Source organism: Dendrobates tinctorius, unplaced genomic scaffold (genome assembly GCF_039654945.1).
Source record: "Dendrobates tinctorius isolate UK_male_01 unplaced genomic scaffold, ASM3965494v1 ptg000165l, whole genome shotgun sequence".
Taxonomy (NCBI): Eukaryota; Metazoa; Chordata; class Amphibia; order Anura; family Dendrobatidae; genus Dendrobates; species Dendrobates tinctorius.
Genome location: NW_027361832.1, coordinates 25,997,501 through 26,015,748, shown reverse-complemented (window position 1 = coordinate 26,015,748; position 18,248 = coordinate 25,997,501). Strand labels below are relative to the sequence as shown.

Below are 18,248 nucleotides of genomic sequence, written 5' to 3'. Positions count from 1 at the left end.
CCCAGAGCGGGGTACTCAGGTCGCCAGGCAGCGTTAGATTCAGGTCACGCTTTCATCTCATGTGACAGGAAGTGACGTCGCAAGCTTGACGCGGTAATGTTTAAATATGAGCGTCTGAGGCACATTGCACTGTCCTTTCGGCCGGGGGAATGAGTATGAGCCCTAGAGTATAACTCTCAACCTCTCAGTCATGGGTCAAAACAAGAAAAACCCTGAGTGGCCTTGTTAAATAAATGCATCCTCTATCTCTAAACATTCCCACACTCTAATTTCCTTCATTCTCCTTTCTACTAAACAGACCATTGCTTATACCTGGAGAAAACATGGTTTAGACCTCATGGAAGTGAAGAAACAAATCTCCTAGTATACAGTATGATCAATGAGAAACTGACTGCTATATTAACCGACAAGGTAGATAAACATGATAAAATCTGGTCCCCCTGGGCAGAATACAGCAGCCACACAACCTTCGCTGCACCACCCCATCTACAACTTTTCATTCTCCCCAACAAACCGCATTTAGGTAAAATACCTCTACCTCTTGGACAAGCTTCCACCTTTTGCCCCCCCTCGCTCTAGTTATCCCCCCTAACATTCTCTTTCTGCATTTTCTGTAATATAAAGGTTGTATTTTTGTCATTTAAAATGTTACATGTTTGTTATTAAGGTTTCAATAAAAATTGTCAGTAAAATAAACAAAAAAACACATTATTAGGCTGTGTGCACACTCTGCGGATTAGGTGCGGATTCATCCGCGCGGATTCTGTAAAATCCGCAGGTGAAACCGCAGGTCAAAAGACCTGCGGTTTTACCTGCGGATTGCTCTGCGGTTTTACCCTGTGGTTTTTCATCTCCTCAATGGAGATGGCAAACCGCAGCGGAATCCGCAGAAAGAATTGACATGTCAATTCTTTCTGCGGATTGAAAACCGCAGATAATCCGCGCGGAAAATTAGGCACCGTCTGCATTGCGGTTTTTGATTCCCATAGGGAATCGTGGTACTGTACACCGCAGCAGAAACTGCTGCGGGTCCGCAGCGGCCGGAACCGCAGCAAAATCCGCAACGTGTGCACACAGCCTTAGACCTAGTGGCCAGTGTGAAAATGAGAAGAACTGTGTGTTTTTTTTTGTTAAATAGTTATATGTAAAATTGGGACAAAAATGAATCTATAATGGAGAGGCTGGACAGACAAAGGCAGAAAGAAGAGGACAGGACAACGGCCAGAGAAGTCAGCAATGGGGGGGATATTAGTTTCTGACATTTGTAACTAGGGCATTGTATGCAAGTCGGATGTTAAGTTGCAGACACCCTGGTCTGGTTCTTCACCAAATTGCAGAGAGAAACGCATCAGTGAGCGCAGATCCTTCACTATCCCACTGTGATTAGGGGCACACAAAATGTGTACGGACACAGACCAAAACATCCAACCAACCACACAGGGAAATAAACGCCACAACAATGCTGTAGTGTACCAAGTGTATATTTCAATTTACTGTATGCAATCTAACATCACATTTGGTCATAATTTAATCGAATATACATACATGATTGAAGTAATAAAAACTCATTTTCAATAGAATAAGAATTTGTGGGAAGAAATAGGGGGAAGAAAAAAATTACACAACAGAATTTAAAGCCAGGTCCAAGGGTCTACGCTTCTGAGTGAGTTTGCTCCTAATATAAATGCAGATTTTTGTGAAATGTATATATTATATTTTCTTATATATATACGTATATATTGACATATCTATACGGAGCAAATTATTTAAACTATTTATAGGAGTCTACATGAGAAATAGGAGGGTGGGGAAATGACATACACTACTTACATATTCACAAAGCAGAACAGAATTTTCACGTAAAAAAAAAAAAAAATGAAAATACTCGCCAGTAAACTAAAATTTGTTTTGGACCCCACCAAAAGGAGAAAAAATTAAAAAATTGACCAAATAATAATAAAAAGGAACATTTAACGCTTAGGAGGTTTTCGCTTTCCAATAATGTAATGAAAATATACTGACTGCAGAATCCCATTATAAGCCAGCGGCCATTATTCTGGGGGGACTTTTAATAAATATATTCCAATTTAGACAGCAATATTGTTTTAAAGAGACATGACAAGATGCAGCGACACATTACAATGAACATTGCCTAAAATGCTTTTTTTCCTTTCTTCCGTTGTGTAGAGCTTTTAGTAGCTTATAAAATACTTAAAGGGGAACACCTCCAAAGTCTGGATTCGGGTGACATTTCATATCAATTTCCCACCTTAAGATTTATTGATAATGGGTACTCATGGCTCTAGCCAGCTGTCCTTACTATAGTGAGTGACGTTTTTATGCGTCTAGGAGAGCACTCAACAGGACAGCAAAGTAGAGCGCCTACCAATGGCCGCAATACCCACTACAACAAAACACCCACAATAGCAGCAGCATAGACCTTAGGCAAGTAGACAGTACAGTGATGGGAGAATAAAAAGGGACCTGACACCCATTTCAGCTATGTACAGTTGTGGCCAAAAGTATTGACACCCCTGCAATTTTGTCAGATAATACTCAGTTTCTTCCTGAAAATGATTGCAAACACAAATGCTTTGGTATTATCTTCATTTAATTTGTCTTAAATGAAAAAACACAAAGAATTGTCCTAAAGCCAAATTGGATATAATTCCACACCAAACATAAAAAAAGAGGGTGGACAAAAGTATTAGCACTGTTCGAAAAATCATGTGATGCTTCTCTAATTTGTGTAATTAACAGCACCTATAACTTACCTGTGGCACCTAACAGGTGTTGGCAATAACTAAATCACACTTGCAGCCAGTTGACATGGATTAAAGTTGACTCAACCTCTGTCCTGTGTCCTTGTGTGTACCACACTGAGCATGGAGAAAAGAAAGAAGACCAAAGAACTGTCTGAGGACTTGACAAACCAAATTGTGAGGAAACATGTGCAATCTCAAGGCTACAAGTCCATCTCCAAAGACCTGAATGTTCCTGTGTCTACCGTGCGCAGTGTCATCAAGAAGTTGATGTGGCTAACCTCCCTAAATGTAGACGGAAAAGAAAAATTGACAAGAGATTTCAACGCAAGATTGTGCGGATGTGGGATAAAGAACCTCGACTAACATCCAAACAAGATCAAGCTGCCCTGCAGTCCGAGGGTACAACAGTGTCAACCCGTACTATCCGTCGGCGTCTGAATGAAAAAGGACTGTATGGTAGGAGACCCAGGAAGACCCCACTTCTTACCCCGAGACATAAAAAGCCAGCCTGGAGTTTGCCAGAACTTACCTGAAAAAGCCTAAAACGTTTTGGAAGAATGTTCTCTGGTCAGATGAGACAAAAGTAGAGCTTTTTGGGCAAAGGCATCAACATAGAGTTTACAGGAGAAAAAAAGAGGCATTCAAAGAAAAAAACACGGTCCCTACAGTCAAACATGGCAGAGGTTCCCTGATGTTTTGGGGTTGCTTTGCTGCCTCTGGCACTGGACTGCTTGACTGTGTGCATGGCATTACGAAGTCTGAAGACTACCAACAAATTGTGCAGCATAATGTAGGGCCATGTGTGAGAAAGCTGGTTCTCCCTCAGAGGTCATGGGTCTTCCAGCAGGACAATGACCCAAAACACACTTCAAAAAGCACTAGAAAATGGTTTGAGAGAAAGCACTGGAGACTTCTAAGGTGGCCAGCAATGAGTCCAGACCTGAATCCCATAGAACACCTGTGGAGAGATCTAAAAATGGTAGTTTGGAGAAGGCACCCTTCAAATATCAGGGACCTGGAGCAGTTTGCCAAAGAAGAATGGTCTAAAATTCCAGCAGAGCATTGTAAGAATCTCATTGATGGTTACTGGAAGCGGTTGGTCGCAGTTATTTTGGCTAAAGGTTGTGCAACCAAGTATTAGGCTGAGGGTGCCAATACTTTTGTCTGGCCCATTTTTGGAGTTGTGTGTGAAATGATCAATGTTTTGCTTTTTGCTTCATTCTCTTTTGTGTTTTTTCATTTAAGACAAATGAAATGAAGATAATAATACCAAAGAATTTGTGTTTGCAATCATTTTCAGGAAGAAACTGAGTATTATCTGACAGAATTGCAGGGGTGTCAATACTTTTGGCCACAACTGTATGCCATTAATCTTAAGTGCTGCAGCTTTTCAGAGAAAAATTAGCTTGATAAGCCCGGTCGGGGACTATGCAACAGCCTCCCTGATTAACAAGTCTTCCCCTATGTACACAAACAGGCAGAGACCTGTCAGTGGATAATGGTGGGGGGAAAACATCAGTGAGCGGCTTCTTGGACTAGTCATCCTAGTTTCATCGTTCCCAGCAGGATCTTAAAAGTATATTTTCTTTCAAACAATGCAGCGTTTCAGAGAAAAGCGTACCTGGCTGAAATGATGAGACAGACTCTGATTCATTCTTACCATCAGGTTCCCTTTAAAGGGATTGTCCTGTCTTCTGTTAAAATGCTGCAGTCGCTATGTGACGCTGTCGGATTCTCCATGGTCACAGGTGAGAGCAAGTCGTCATGTGAACTAGAGAATTCAATTTGCATACATGAGGTCACGTGCCGACTCTATGTGTTCGGCCTTGCTCAACAGCGAGTCTGTACAAGTCTAGTCGGATTGTGACCAGAAGTATTCAAATTGCATTCTTGCGGTCTCATGGCCGCAACACGAGAAACCTGACAGCGTGTGGTGCAAGGATTCAGAAGACTGTAATCACAAAGTGACTGCAAACAATTAGCAAGAGACCAAACAACCCCAATAACATCAATTCCACCCAAAACTGAACTTGGGAGAATTATCGGCAGCAGGAATATGAGTAAAGAACCTGCAAACTGCTTGGCTGTAGCGAAATGCCTGATGTTCTGGAGTAAGAATCAAAAGAATTAACACATGGTAGCATGTAATAAAACAGACTTCATTGCTCTTCTCGTTAGATAGTCAATGCAATATTGCTCCCCCCCCAAAAAAAAAAAAATATATATATAGAAAATAAATAATAAAACTGTAAAGATAATTGCAGTTTGTACACGTCTGAAATCTCGACCTGACATGATATTCCTATTAACAGAAAAGACAATCATGAAGCATTTATTTAACGAATAAAAAAAAAAAAAAAAAACCTCTGAGCAACCAAGAATTGCCGGGTGCTCTATATAAAAACTCCAAACAGCTAGGACAAGTCAGTTTCAACCCATTATATATATTTAAAAAAATAAAAAATAAAAGCAGGAAATGTATACAGAGGGAAACAAAGGACCACATACAAGAATTTTAGGTTAGCCTTCTGGTTCCTGGCTGAAGGCTGCGGCACTTAACTACTAGGGGGAAGAACAACTCTGGGGCGCGATATAACCGTCCTCAGGAGACGTCGTGCAATCCGGCACTCACCGACATCAGATACATACAGAAATATGTTCCCTTATGCAGTGACAATCCGCAAGGATGTTCGGTTTTAACTTTTTGTAGAGAGCGAGTTTCTCATCATCTGAACTACTGGAAATGCCTTTTTGGGAGAAGCAGGGACAAAATGGACAGTCTGCTTATCAAAAGCAAAAATATAATGGTAGATTTAAGGGGGAAAAAAATAATAAAAATTGCATGCCAAGTGCTAAAGTTAGGCATTTTATGGGAAACTATTGCCACATTTAAGAAATGACTAAAAAGAACATGGAACGCACTGCCTTATTAATAAAAAAAAAAAAAATGTTACATTCAGCCATGTGTCATGGAGAACAGAAAAAGCAGCAATTCAGGATCAAGTCACTGAACGATAAAACAGAAATCATCCTACAATCCTGAGCGACTTGCCATCCCCCCCAGTTCAGTAATCCCTTTATATGCATATTGCTGAAGTGTACATCGATGTGGCGTCCACGCAGAACTTGTGATTTCAGCACTTGAGCCAACGTCAGGGGGACAGAGCAGGAACGAAACTGGTGGACTTCACAGACAATAAATTAAAGGAAATGTGAATATCACAGCGAATGATGCAAAATAAAAAAATAAAAAATAAAAAACAACTCATACGTACATTTTTTTCTACGTGGCAGAAATGTGATCTAATACCAACATCTTGTTTTCATCACCCATTTACAGATAAAAAATTCAGAAATTTCCCCAGACCCATCGGATACAGACCTGCAGTTTACTGTAGCTTCAAGCAGTAGATGGATCCTTACAGAGAAATAAGGGGTAGCAACGCAAAAAAAAAAAAAAAAAAAAAAAAAGGTGACCGTTATTCACACCCTAGTAGTGTAAGAACATCACATACACACCCCGGCTCATCATCCCTCCTCATACTAACAAAACGTAACTGAGACACGCATTAACATTACAATAGTAGTTTTTAGGCTCCGGTAGGACCGACATAGCTATATCCTATAAATAAAAATAAATTTCTTTGATAACTGATTGGAGAGGTTAGGGCTCTGTAAATGTCAACCAAATGGTTGTATTCTGTACAGTCCTGTGCAAAAAAAAAAAAATATATAAAAAAAAAAAAAAAAAACAAAATAAAACCATTTTTATTTTTGCTATAAGGCTTTGACCCTACAGTTTTCACAGCAACAACTATCGTCCACCACGGTACCATGTATTGTAAGCCTTAGTAATTGACGTGAATGTCCCATCCAGCTGCAGCACCCTTGAGTTTTACATGCCAATTGGCAGTCAATCATCTATTGTCATACAAACGTCTCCTGACTCGTCCCACCGCGGTTGAGGTTTCTGTCGTTCCCACTGTGACGGGTCATTCTGTTCTCCCCAGCGCGTTGGGTCGTTTTGCTCTGACCACCGAGAATGGTCATTCTGATCTTCTCCTTCATCAACTAGGTCATCATCTGCATCAACCGTCTCCACAGGGTCATTATCGTCGTATTCTTCATCTCTGGGGAAGTCTTGGTCTGTCACTTGATCTACACCAGCCTCTTGAAACCCCGGTTGGGATTTATCCACACAGTCTACACACACTCCGTATCGTCTGGAGCCATGCCGAATGCCAACACTTGCTGCCAGCATGAAGATCTTTTTACATACCATGCACTTGTATTTCTTGTCTTTCTTGTGCACCTGGACAAAAAGAGAAAACTAGCTTAGATACCAATTAAAGGGTTGTTCCCACAATACATAATTTTTCACAAAGCACAGTAAATGCATAACTGTTACTATGCAGACTAAGCAAAGTTTCTTTCTTGTACTTTTGTTTTCATCTCTATTTGCACCTTTGTGCATCCAGCTTCACATAGCAGAATTAGCGGTCCTATTCTTATCTGCCAAATCTACATTTTCCAGCAGCACTTGCTTCTCTTCAGTGCTGCAGATCCCTCTCCCGCGTGCTCCCATCAAACTAATTAAGTGTAGAATTCACCTTCTGCCATAATAGAGTACACTGCTGGACCATCTACATCAGTATACCGTATTTTTCGGACTATAAGACATTTTTTTCCCAAAAATCTTTTGGGGAAAATGGGGGTGCGTCTTATAGTTGGAATATTCTTTGAAAACACTGTGGCGGAGGTCCTGGTCCAACGCTGCAAGGCAATGCAGCCTCCCTTCCCAGGCTGGTGCGGCGAGGCTCCGCCAGCATTTTGTGAAAGCCCGGAGGCCCCCGCAGATCCATTGCTGCGATGCGGTGGCCTCCGGGAAAAATGGCCGCTAGAGGCGGCACAAGCTCAGATTGAGATCTTGGCACTGAGATCTCGGGAAGAAATTTCATTGCCGAGATCTGAATCTGAGCATGCGCTGCCCCCTGCGGCCATTTTTCCAGAGGCCACCGCATCGCAGCAATGATCTGCAGGGGCCTCCGGGCTTCCACAAAATGCTGGCGGAGCCTCGCTGCACCAGTTGCAAAATGCCGGCGGAGTCCCGCCGCACCACCGCCAAACCTGTTGCAAAATACCGGCGGAACCACCAGAAACCCCAGAGCACAACCGCAAAACCAGCCTGGGATGGGATTTACCGGAAGCCACCGCACCAGCCTGGACCACCGAACAACCCGTGACCATGCTCCCCTGTGACCACTCCTTCACCTGTACCAATCCCCCCCCCCCCAGGTAAGCTGAATTCAGACTGTAAGACAGACCAACATTTTTTTCCCTATCATCCTTCTGAAAATATGAGGTGCATCTTATTTATGGTCCGGTGCATCTTATAGTTCAAAAAATATGGTAGCTTTCTGTGAGGTTTTACATCATTAGCTGGTTCTAGCACAGCTCAACTCTCCTGCACTCTTCAGTAATTGCACGATAGAGATGTATTTGTTGCCTGCAGCTGACGGCTGAAGTTTTGTGAAACTGCAAATGCATCTCAACGTCAGAAGATACTTTAGGAAAACGGCACTCTCCAATTCAGGATTATTGGTAATTAAGTGAATTTTAGTGGCAAGACGACAAATAATAATTCATGTGTTTAATGCTTATTGTGACTCATCTCCCCGAGCCTGGATCTCATGGTCACAGAATACAGAGGCGGAAACTATGGTCCCACTGTCTGGGCTCTGTCATATTTTGGTCAGGACAACACAGCAGTATGTTTTAGAGCAGAAAAGGAAAAAAAAGCACAGGAAAAAATGGGATTTTTAGAAATACTTCCACCTCTAGGTTTTGGCTTAGAAATTCTGAATTAAAATACCACAGTGTGAATGAGGCCTTACAACCTATTTATCAGACACTTGTGATGTAGGGCAATGAACATAATAGCAGAAAGCAGTGACTAAATATAAGCCAGGCTGTCAAATCTGGTGTCTTATTAATATGGCTGTAATGCGATGGCTGTGGAGGAACATACCAGGGAATGTCTCTTGACGTGCTCTCTTCTAGTAAACAGTTTTCCACAGATGTCACAGCTAAAAGATCGCACTCCTGTGTGAATGAGTAAGTGTCTCTTCAGCGTTCTTCTGTATTTTGCTACATAGTTGCAGTGAGGACATTTTAGCTTGTTGAGACCCGCTGATGCATCTCCTAAAGAAGAAAAACACATGAAATGATAAATCGCATTAATGACAAATGTATTAATAGATGTAGGGAGCCGGTCACAATCCAAAACTCAAGTTAACACAACTTAGACACAGTTACATAGGGAACTTAGCCTGTAAGAAATAAAAATAAATATTGCATCTGAAATATAGATTACTTTAGTTTCACATAAATGCTTTATTGCACATGCAAGTGAGGGGTCCTCGGTGCACCCTTGGCCTAGCCAGGGGCTCGGTGCACCATTCCATGCACTCGGCACACCTCCCCTTAGCCTGACTGACAGTGCTCCTTGCCCAGAGCGGAGTTATCAGCACACCTCAGCTTTCCTCCCCCTTTCCTGTCTTTTACCTCCTGCTCTGTGATCCTGCGTGTGACCACTGTAGTCATGAAAGAGAGAAATGCCCCCTGTGCTGATACTGCAGATTAGTCAGCGCTCGCGATGGGGAAGGGTGTAAAAACAAGCTAAGGGCAGGTGCAGCGGATGCAGAGGGGACAGAGCAGTGCACCAAGGTCTTGGCCAAGTCAAAGGTGCACCAAGGACCCCACATCTGCATAGGTAATAATATTGTTATGTAAAACTAAAACTAGTGAGATCTCTACTACAGGTACGATTATTAAAGGCCCAAGTCCCCTATATGACTTTATAAGTGGCAACAAATTCCCTTTAATGCCTTTCTGACAGACGACGTACTATTCCGTCCATGTGCCCTGGGACTTAATTCCCAAGGACGGTATAGTACGTCATCATAGATCAGCGGCGCTCACTGGGGAGGGTAGCGCGGCTGATCGCAGCCGGGTGTCACCCGATTATCACAGCTGACACCCGGCACTATGTGCCAGGAGTGGTCACGGACTGCTCCCGGCACATTAACCCCCAGCACACAACAATAAAACATGATCGAAGTGTTCCGGAGGCATAAGGAAGAATCGCGCAGGGAGGGGGCTCCCTGCGTGCTTCCCTGAGACCCATGGAACAACGTGATGTACTCGCGTTGGTGACGAGGGCCTCCTCCCTGCAGGCCCCTGGATACAAAATGGCCGTGGGGGCCTTCCGGGCAGGCCTCCCTGCAGGGAGGTGGCTTCTCAGTGCCTGCTGAAAGCAGGTGCTGACAAGCCTCCTGCACTGCCTGTCAGATCGCTGATCTGACACAGTGCACTACAAAGTGTCAGATCAGCGAACTGACACTATATAGTGATGTCCCACCTTGGGACAAGGTAATATAGTAAAAAATAAAAAAAAATAAAAAAGTAAATGTTTTTAAAAAATTCCTAAATAAAAAAAAAAAAATATTCCGCTATAATTTTTTGTAAATAAAAAAAAAAAAACCACAATAAAAGTACACATTTAGTATTGCTGCATCTGTAACGACCCACTAGTTAACCCCTTTAGTGAACCCCCCCCAAAAGAAAAAACAAGGCAAAAAAGCAATGCTTTATTATCATACCGCTGAACAAAAAGTACAATAACACGCGATCAAAAAGACGGATATAAATAAACATGGGTGCAGAAAATGTCATCTTGTCCAGCAAAAAACGAGCCGCCATACAGCGTCATCAGCAAATAAAAAGTTATAGCTCGCAGAATAAGGCAATGCAAAAATAATTATTTTTTATATAAAATTGTTCTTATTGTATAAAAGTGCCAAAATATTAAAAAAATGATATAAATGAGGTGGTATCGCTGTAATCGAAGAATACAACGGCTTTAATCAATTTTACCACATGCGGAACGGTGTAAACAGTCACGCTGCAGCACACATGCGACAATGTCACACAGGCACTGGGAACAGCAACATCGCCGGAACTGTGCCGCTGCGGGCCGAAATTAGCCATTATTTTAATTTCTTTGGGGCCCTGAATTGATTAAAGAAGGATTCTCCCAAAGTGGACAACCCCTTTAATTATCCCTGATCATTTTGGATACTTTAAGGGTATGTGCACACAATCAGTAATCGCTGCGGGGTTGATGCTGTGTACTTATGCAGCATCATACCCGCAGCGGCCAGATGTTACAGCACAGACGCCCGCGGATCACCCCCAGAGACTGACTGACGTGTGTGGAGAGCCTTTCCACCAATATAATGTATTGGACGTGGCACATGGTTCAGTGAACACATGTGGATTCACCTGTGTTCAATAAGCGGCAGTGCTTTGGATGTAGCAAACGGATCATGGGCAGCCGGCCTAATTGAAAAATGGTTTTCAGAGTTCCCAAAAATGCCCTGCTGAGGGGTGATGATTAATAGAGGATTGATCATGTGATCTTCGCTGCTCAAATAGTGACGGTAAGGCTGTGGGCCCACGTAGCGTTTTAAAACGCTCACTAAAAACCGCACTCCTTCCCAGAAATCGCGCGTTTTTTTCCGTGCGATTTCACCGCGATTATGATCGCGATTTTGCAGCGATTTTCGTGTGCGATATTCAAGCACTTTCCAAGCGATTTGAAGCATCGCTTGGAAAGTGATTGACCGGTTGATCACACTCGTCAAACATAGTGTTTGACAAGTGTGACCAGGTTTTTACTATTGAGGCTGCCTATGCGGCATCAATAGTAAAAGATAGGATGTTAAAATGCTAAAAAAAAATTAAAAAAAAATCGGGGTATATTTACCTTCCGGCGTCCCGCGCTGCATTCCCGGGCCTCAGCGTTCCCAGTAATGCCTTGCCCTGTGATGACGTAGTCTCGCGTTGCTATAGCGATCTCGCGATACCGCTAGAGTCACGCGAGACTACGTCATTACAGGGCCTTGCCGCAAGGCATTACTGGGAACGCTAGGCCGGGAATGCAGCGCGGGACATCGGAAGGTAAATATACCCCAATTTTTTATTCTTTTTTTTACAGGGGTATGGTACCCAGGGCCTGGAGGACAGTCTCCTCTCCTCCACACCGTGGGTACCAACCGCACATGAGTCGCTTAACTTCCCGCATGGTGGGCATAGCCACATGCTGGAAGTAAGCGATTCTCATGCATTCCTATGGGTGCGTTCTGTACACGATTTTTAAACGTTTTCGCGCCGAAAATCGCGGCAAAAACGCTTAAAAATCGCTACATGGGCACACAGCCTAACAGGATATCTGCACTGTAGCATGGAAATGCCATTGCGTCTCCTACTGGGACCTTGGGAGGCTGAAGTTTGTGCCTCATCACCCATGAGTACAACATAAAAAGCAATCCAACGGGAAAGGAGAGAAGATGGATTACCGTTTTCCCACGTTTCCCTTTGCCAGGTTTCTGGGAGCATACTGAATTTAAATTCATTTGAGGTACCTGTAAAAAAAACAGAGTCCAAACATTAAAAAAATGAAGTCATTCTAACATATCTACTACAACAGGATCCAAAGTTACAAGACGCAGCTGATAACGTTCCTTCAATATAGCAGAGACTGGAGTGCTGCTCTTAGGACCCTGCACTTGTAGCATTGATAATGACCCTTCACCAGACTTTGTATGTTACACTGCCCACATCATGGAGTAGTGGCTGCAGGGCTGACAGCTTGTAATGTATAGATTCCAATTGCCCCTTCAACCAAGGAAGTGCAAGACATCCGTCTCTTGTGGCGCGTACTTTGCCCCTACTTGACCTTGACCAATCATAAGCAATAGGAGTCATGGGGTGGGAGCAACAAAACTCACCCAGGCACAGTCCTGCTCTATACACTGGTCTCACTGCTGGCATCTACTGTGATTACAAATGGGCGAGAAGGGAGTAGAGCTCAGTCGGGTGTCATTAGAAACGCCTCTTGCAGTTTTCATCTCACAGCACTGTCAGCTCTGCTGTGCTCCTTCCCCACAATGGCAGCACTACGAGATGAAAGCTGCAAATACAGAGCATCTTGACATTCTCTGGTCAAGTGCTCTTTTTTTTCCCCCTGCATAACACTTCCTGTTTATGATTGGTCAACATCATGCAGGAGAAAAAGTAACCGCCCCCTACAGACGAACCTCTGCAAACATCTCCTTGGTTGAGAGTAAAATTATAACAAACTTTACAAGGCAAATATCTCTGCACCAGAGAGGAAAAATGTAAAAAAAAAAACAAAAAACCCAACTTGCTTTATTGAACTCTGTAGCCACTATTCCAGGATGTGGCTATAGTGAAACTAGTGAAAGGTCCGGTGCACTTTATTCAAAATATTCAGCTCCTTTATTATATTTCTATTGACTGACAGCAACCAGAAAATCTTAATTCACAATAAAAGGGCATATTATTTTGGGAAATGGAACTTGTACTTTAAACCTCCGCTTTTTATGAGCGCACATCTCATATTACATACATAATAGAGGGGTAGGCATCAAAGGACACTCCTAGCCTCATCTCAAAGAAACAGAGCCCCCCACCCCCATGCCTTTGTTTTCCGTTGTCTGTTGTAATTAGTACAAAGCACCTAGAACCAGACTACCTCCTTGTACAACTAAAGGACGTGTATGTGATTCACCGAGATATAAGAACACGGACAATTCAGGCAATTAACAAATCATTAAAAAAAACAAAAAAACATTTACTAAATGCAAGATGGTCCTAAGAGTATGTGCATATCTTTTTCAGGCAGATTCTGCCTGGAACACTCTGGAAAAAGCACTCGATAAAGCATCTAAATCAGAGGTCCCCAACCTTTCTGACCTTGAGGGTGTGCACACACTGCGGATTCTGCTGCGGTTCCGCAGCAGATTTGGCCGCTGCGGATCCGCAGCAGTTTTTGCTGCGGTGTACAGTATCATAATATCCTATGGATATTAAAAACCGCAGAAAGAATTGACATGTCAATTCTTTCTGCGGATTCCGCTGCGGTTTACCATCTCCTCCATTGTGGAGATGAAAAACCGCAGGGCAAAACCGCAGGTCTTTTGACCTGCAGATTTACCTGCGGATTATATAAAATCCGCGCAGCCAAATCCACACCCCAATCCGAAGTGTGTGCACATACCCTGAGAGCCACATTTAGCACAGAGGGGGTCGCGAGCCACATTCAGCACTGAGAGAGGGTCGCGAGCCACATTCAGCACTGAGAGAGGGTCGCGAGCCACATTCAGCACTGAGAGAGGGTCGCGAGCCACATTCAGCACTGAGAGAGGGTCGCGAGCCACATTCAGCACTGAGAGAGGGTCGCGAGCCACATTCAGCACTGAGAGAGGGTCGCGAGCCACATTCAGCACTGAGAGAGGGTCGCGAGCCACATTCAGCACTGAGAGAGGGTCGCGAGCCACATTCAGCACTGAGAGAGGGTCGCGAGCCACATTCAGCACTGAGAGAGGGTCGCGAGCCACATTCAGCACTGAGAGAGGGTCGCGAGCCACATTCAGCACTGAGAGAGGGTCGCGAGCCACATTCAGCACTGAGAGAGGGTCGCGAGCCACATTCAGCTCCCACCCCCCTCACAATAGTGGAAACCAAAGCCCCATTACAGGCATAATGGTAACCAAACATTTTCCACAGAAATCACCCCAAAGAAGTATATCAAGATCCTGGGGTTCCCACAATACCCCCATTCAGTTCTCTCGCATCAAGCACTCCCAACACACTATCACATCAAGCTTCAAGCACCTCCTCTGACAAGTGGTATCATCTTGTCTCCAACGTACCATACTTAAATTATCTCAAAACTCCTAAGACCAGTATATGTGCCTCCAGATCTGATCTTCTGTGCAGGGCTGCTCGCAAAATTCACATTTTCAAATGCGCTCTTCATACCTGTTTGATAGATCTGGAGCTAATGCGCCACGCTGGCAGACAGCCGCGAGCCACAATTCATGAGCCCGTGAGCCACATGTGGCTCCTGAGCTACAGGTTGGGGACCCCTGGTCTAAATGAATGGATGACTTTCTGTGCATATTCTGCCATCTTAACTTCTTTAAACTTTAGGCTTCAAAAGTCGTGAAGCAGCTAAAAGACATAACCTGACAATTTTGCAAGCAGCTCATGTCTGGCTGCTGATGCAATTTATATATAATACTATAAAACGCTGCTGCAAAACACGACAGATACGATACATCACCAAAAACAATAAAGGTTACATCAGGGTCTTTCATGTGAGTGCACCAAAAACGTGTTTCTAAAATGCTAAAAATGACAAACATATGCAGCCTCTTTCAGCTTATTTTAACTGCTTTAGGCTTTGAAAGCTGTGATGTGGCCAAAAGTAGTGGCCTTACTATACTTTAGGTGGTTTCTGCTCAATCTTTTACATCAGAATGTCCCCACACATAAAAAAAAAAAAAAAGACTAGAGCCCAGAAAAAAAACACCAGGTCAAAAGTCTAAACGTTGCCTTGTTCATACAGATACTGGGAGGGGACAGACAAAGGATTTGTTAAGAACAAGTTTTCCAAATTACTGGTAAAACACTGTATTGCTGCACCCTGGAAACAGTAATCTAAATGATGCCAATGTGCCTACGCCATTATCACCTGGGGGCTGTTTTATAAACAGGTATCACCCTACAATTGCAAGCAATGGAGACTTCTACTGCCCCAAGCAAAGTTTGGGTGAGGGGGGAGGGAAAAGATAAAAAGTGAGCTCAGAAGCTCCGAGTGGCTTGTACCATCTACATGGGCAGAGCCACTGAGCTCACAGATGGGCTACAAAAAGACAACAGGAGACTCCTTACTGGACCCAGGGATGGGGAATAACGCAAATGTAGCAGTCATCGCCTCATACGTATATATGGCCACTTGCTAACATTTTGTAACCTAAGGCTCCGTTTATACAGAACGACCAGCTGCACTAAACGTAAAGTTACCAGTTGCCGACCACTACACAAGCAGACTGCAGTAAACAATGCAAACTCGATCATCGGCAATCTATCGCACATTGTACATAGGCGGCCATGGTTTTCGGCAGTGCCAGTCCTGTTTACACAAAAGGATGCCCCGCCAGAATGATAATCTTTAGCACTGCACAAAAGTTCATTTCATCTGATGAACAAGAGTTTTGCCTGTGTACATGGAAAGATCATGGTGTAACGAGTGTTAATATGGAGACTCGTTAAACATTATCTTTCAGTGTACACACAGTCAATGGCCAAGCTTCGAGACTGCAGTGTTGTGTGCCAGTATTGATGTGGGTAGGGTGCTCTGGAATAAGATATGCCCAACTCATTAAAAATGTATCTCAATGTATTGTGACCATCTTTCAGCTGTTGCGTGTGCGCCAGAGTAAGAAATGTAGCCCTAATCAAAGGCTGGAATACCTGTGTCAAATGTTCAACACTTGTGGCGTACATTTTGGTGAGTCTGATAAGCTGCACGCAACTATGCCCCTTTTTGTTAAAAGGGTTGTCCAACTTTGGGGACTCTTTTTTTCCCCTGCTTTAATACATGGCTGCTGGTGGAGGAGCAGTGACCGGACCTGTACATCAGCAGCCTCAGCCAACAGAAACACAGCTTTTTCCATGTGAGGTTTTGAATTGGAGGAGGTTGATGGACTGGTCTGGTCAGTGCTCCTCCACCAGGAGACATTGTACGGATATGGAATCTGTGCCGTCTGCGAGGAAAGCTGGAATCGAGAACAGCAGGAGGAGAACCTGTCATACCTGTATAGCAAGTGCCAGGAACCATGTCCCCAACACAACTGATAAAGTAAAGATAATGTGGCTGACGTGGTCTACTCATTCTGCAGCCAGAATTAGAGAATGTAATACAGTGGCTATAGGAGGCAAACTGTAGCATTTTTAATGAAACCCAATTGCAGAAATGATTTATTGCCCCAATTAGGAGATTTACAGTGCCTTGCAAAAGTATTCAGCCCCCTGGAACTTTTCAACCTTTTCCCACATATCATGCTTCAAACAAAGATACCAAATGTTAATTTTTGGTGAAGAATCAACAACAAGTGGAACACAATTGTGAAGTGGAACAAAATTTATTGGTTATTTTAAATTTTTGTGGAAAATCAAAAACTGAAAAGTGGGGCGTGCAATGTTATTCGGCCCCTTTACTTTCATTGCAGCAAACTCACTCCAGAAGTTCATTGTGGATCTCTGAATGAGCCAATGTTGTCCTAAATGACTAATCTTTATATATAAAACTGAGTGTGAGTATCACCAACCAATCACGAATCATCTTTCATTTCACCAGAGCTGTGTAAAAGAAGCTGAGCTGTGATTGGTTGCTGTGATCCACAGTTTTCCTTGCAACCAGTCACTAAGCATCTTTCACTTCACCAGAGCTGTTTAAAAGAAGCTGAGCTGTGATTGGTTGCTATGATCCACAGTTTTCCTTGCAACCAGTCACTAAGCATCTTTCACTTCACCAGAGCTGTTTAAAAGAAGCTGAGCTGTGATTGGTTGCTATGAGCAACAGTTTCCCCTCTCCAGAAAACACCTCAGCAGACAATGACATGGTGGGAGAAATCTAGCATTCCCAGAAACATAAGCTCCCAGCCATTGTCTGCCCCCCAAAAAAGGAGCAGAGAGCACATGACAGAAATGAATCACCACTTCCGTGCCCATATACACATCCTCCATCCTATAGGCACATCTTCCCTCTAAGGCTGTGTTCACACGTTGCGTTTTTTTCGCATTTTTCCTGCGGATTTACCAAACAATCTGCCCAAAAACTGCTTAAAAGAAGCTTCCCATTCATTTTAATGCATTTTGCACTTTTTGTGCATATTGATGTGTTTCTTACAGCAAAAAAAAAACAAAAAAGAAAAAAAAAAAAAACGCATTGCGGTAAAAAACGCAGCATGCTCATTAATTTTGTGGAAAAATCGACATTTCTAGCTATTTTCTGTAGACTGGAGACGCTCCGGAAAACATCGCGGCAAAATGCGCGGGGAAAAAACGCGCGTTTTCTGGGAAGGAGTCCGGTTTTCATGCAGAAATTTTCTGCATACGTGGGCACATAGCCTTAAAGGGATCCCCAGTATGGAAGTCAGGGCAATTGCTTTCCAATGCTCTGGTACTGACCCAATGCCTCTCTTAAAGGGATCTCCGGTATGGAAGTTAGAGTAAATCCCTCAGCGCTCTGATTCTCACCCCAGGCTTCTATTAAGGGAATCCCTGGTATGGAAGTTAGGGCAATTCCACTCAGCGCTCTGGTTCTGACCCCAGGCTGACGGGATGATGTGGGATATTAAGGGTAGTAGTCCAGTAGCTCTGGATGACGGGATGATGTGGGATACTATAGTGTATGGCTATGCGGAGTGGACGGGGCTATACACTCAGTAAATATATATATATATATATATATATATATATATATATATATATATATACACACACACACAGTGCCTACAAGTAGTATTCAACCCCCTGCAGATTTAGCAG

At 43.4% G+C, this 18,248-nt stretch overlaps 1 protein-coding gene across 1 annotated transcript in view; it reads right to left on the bottom strand.

Moving 5' to 3' along the window:
• Window positions 1-1,465: 1,465 nt before the first annotated feature.
• The window catches only part of ZBTB10 (zinc finger and BTB domain containing 10), a 33,163-nt gene continuing 16,380 nt past the window's right edge, over window positions 1,466-18,248 (bottom strand). Inside the window, exons 3-5 of the mRNA XM_073550605.1 lie at window positions 12,185-12,250; window positions 8,794-8,966; window positions 1,466-7,077 (exon numbers count right to left, since the gene is read on the bottom strand). Of these exons, the coding sequence (XP_073406706.1) occupies window positions 6,679-7,077; window positions 8,794-8,966; window positions 12,185-12,250 (638 nt within the window). The 3' untranslated portion in view covers window positions 1,466-6,678. The remainder of the gene's footprint in view (window positions 7,078-8,793; window positions 8,967-12,184; window positions 12,251-18,248) is intronic.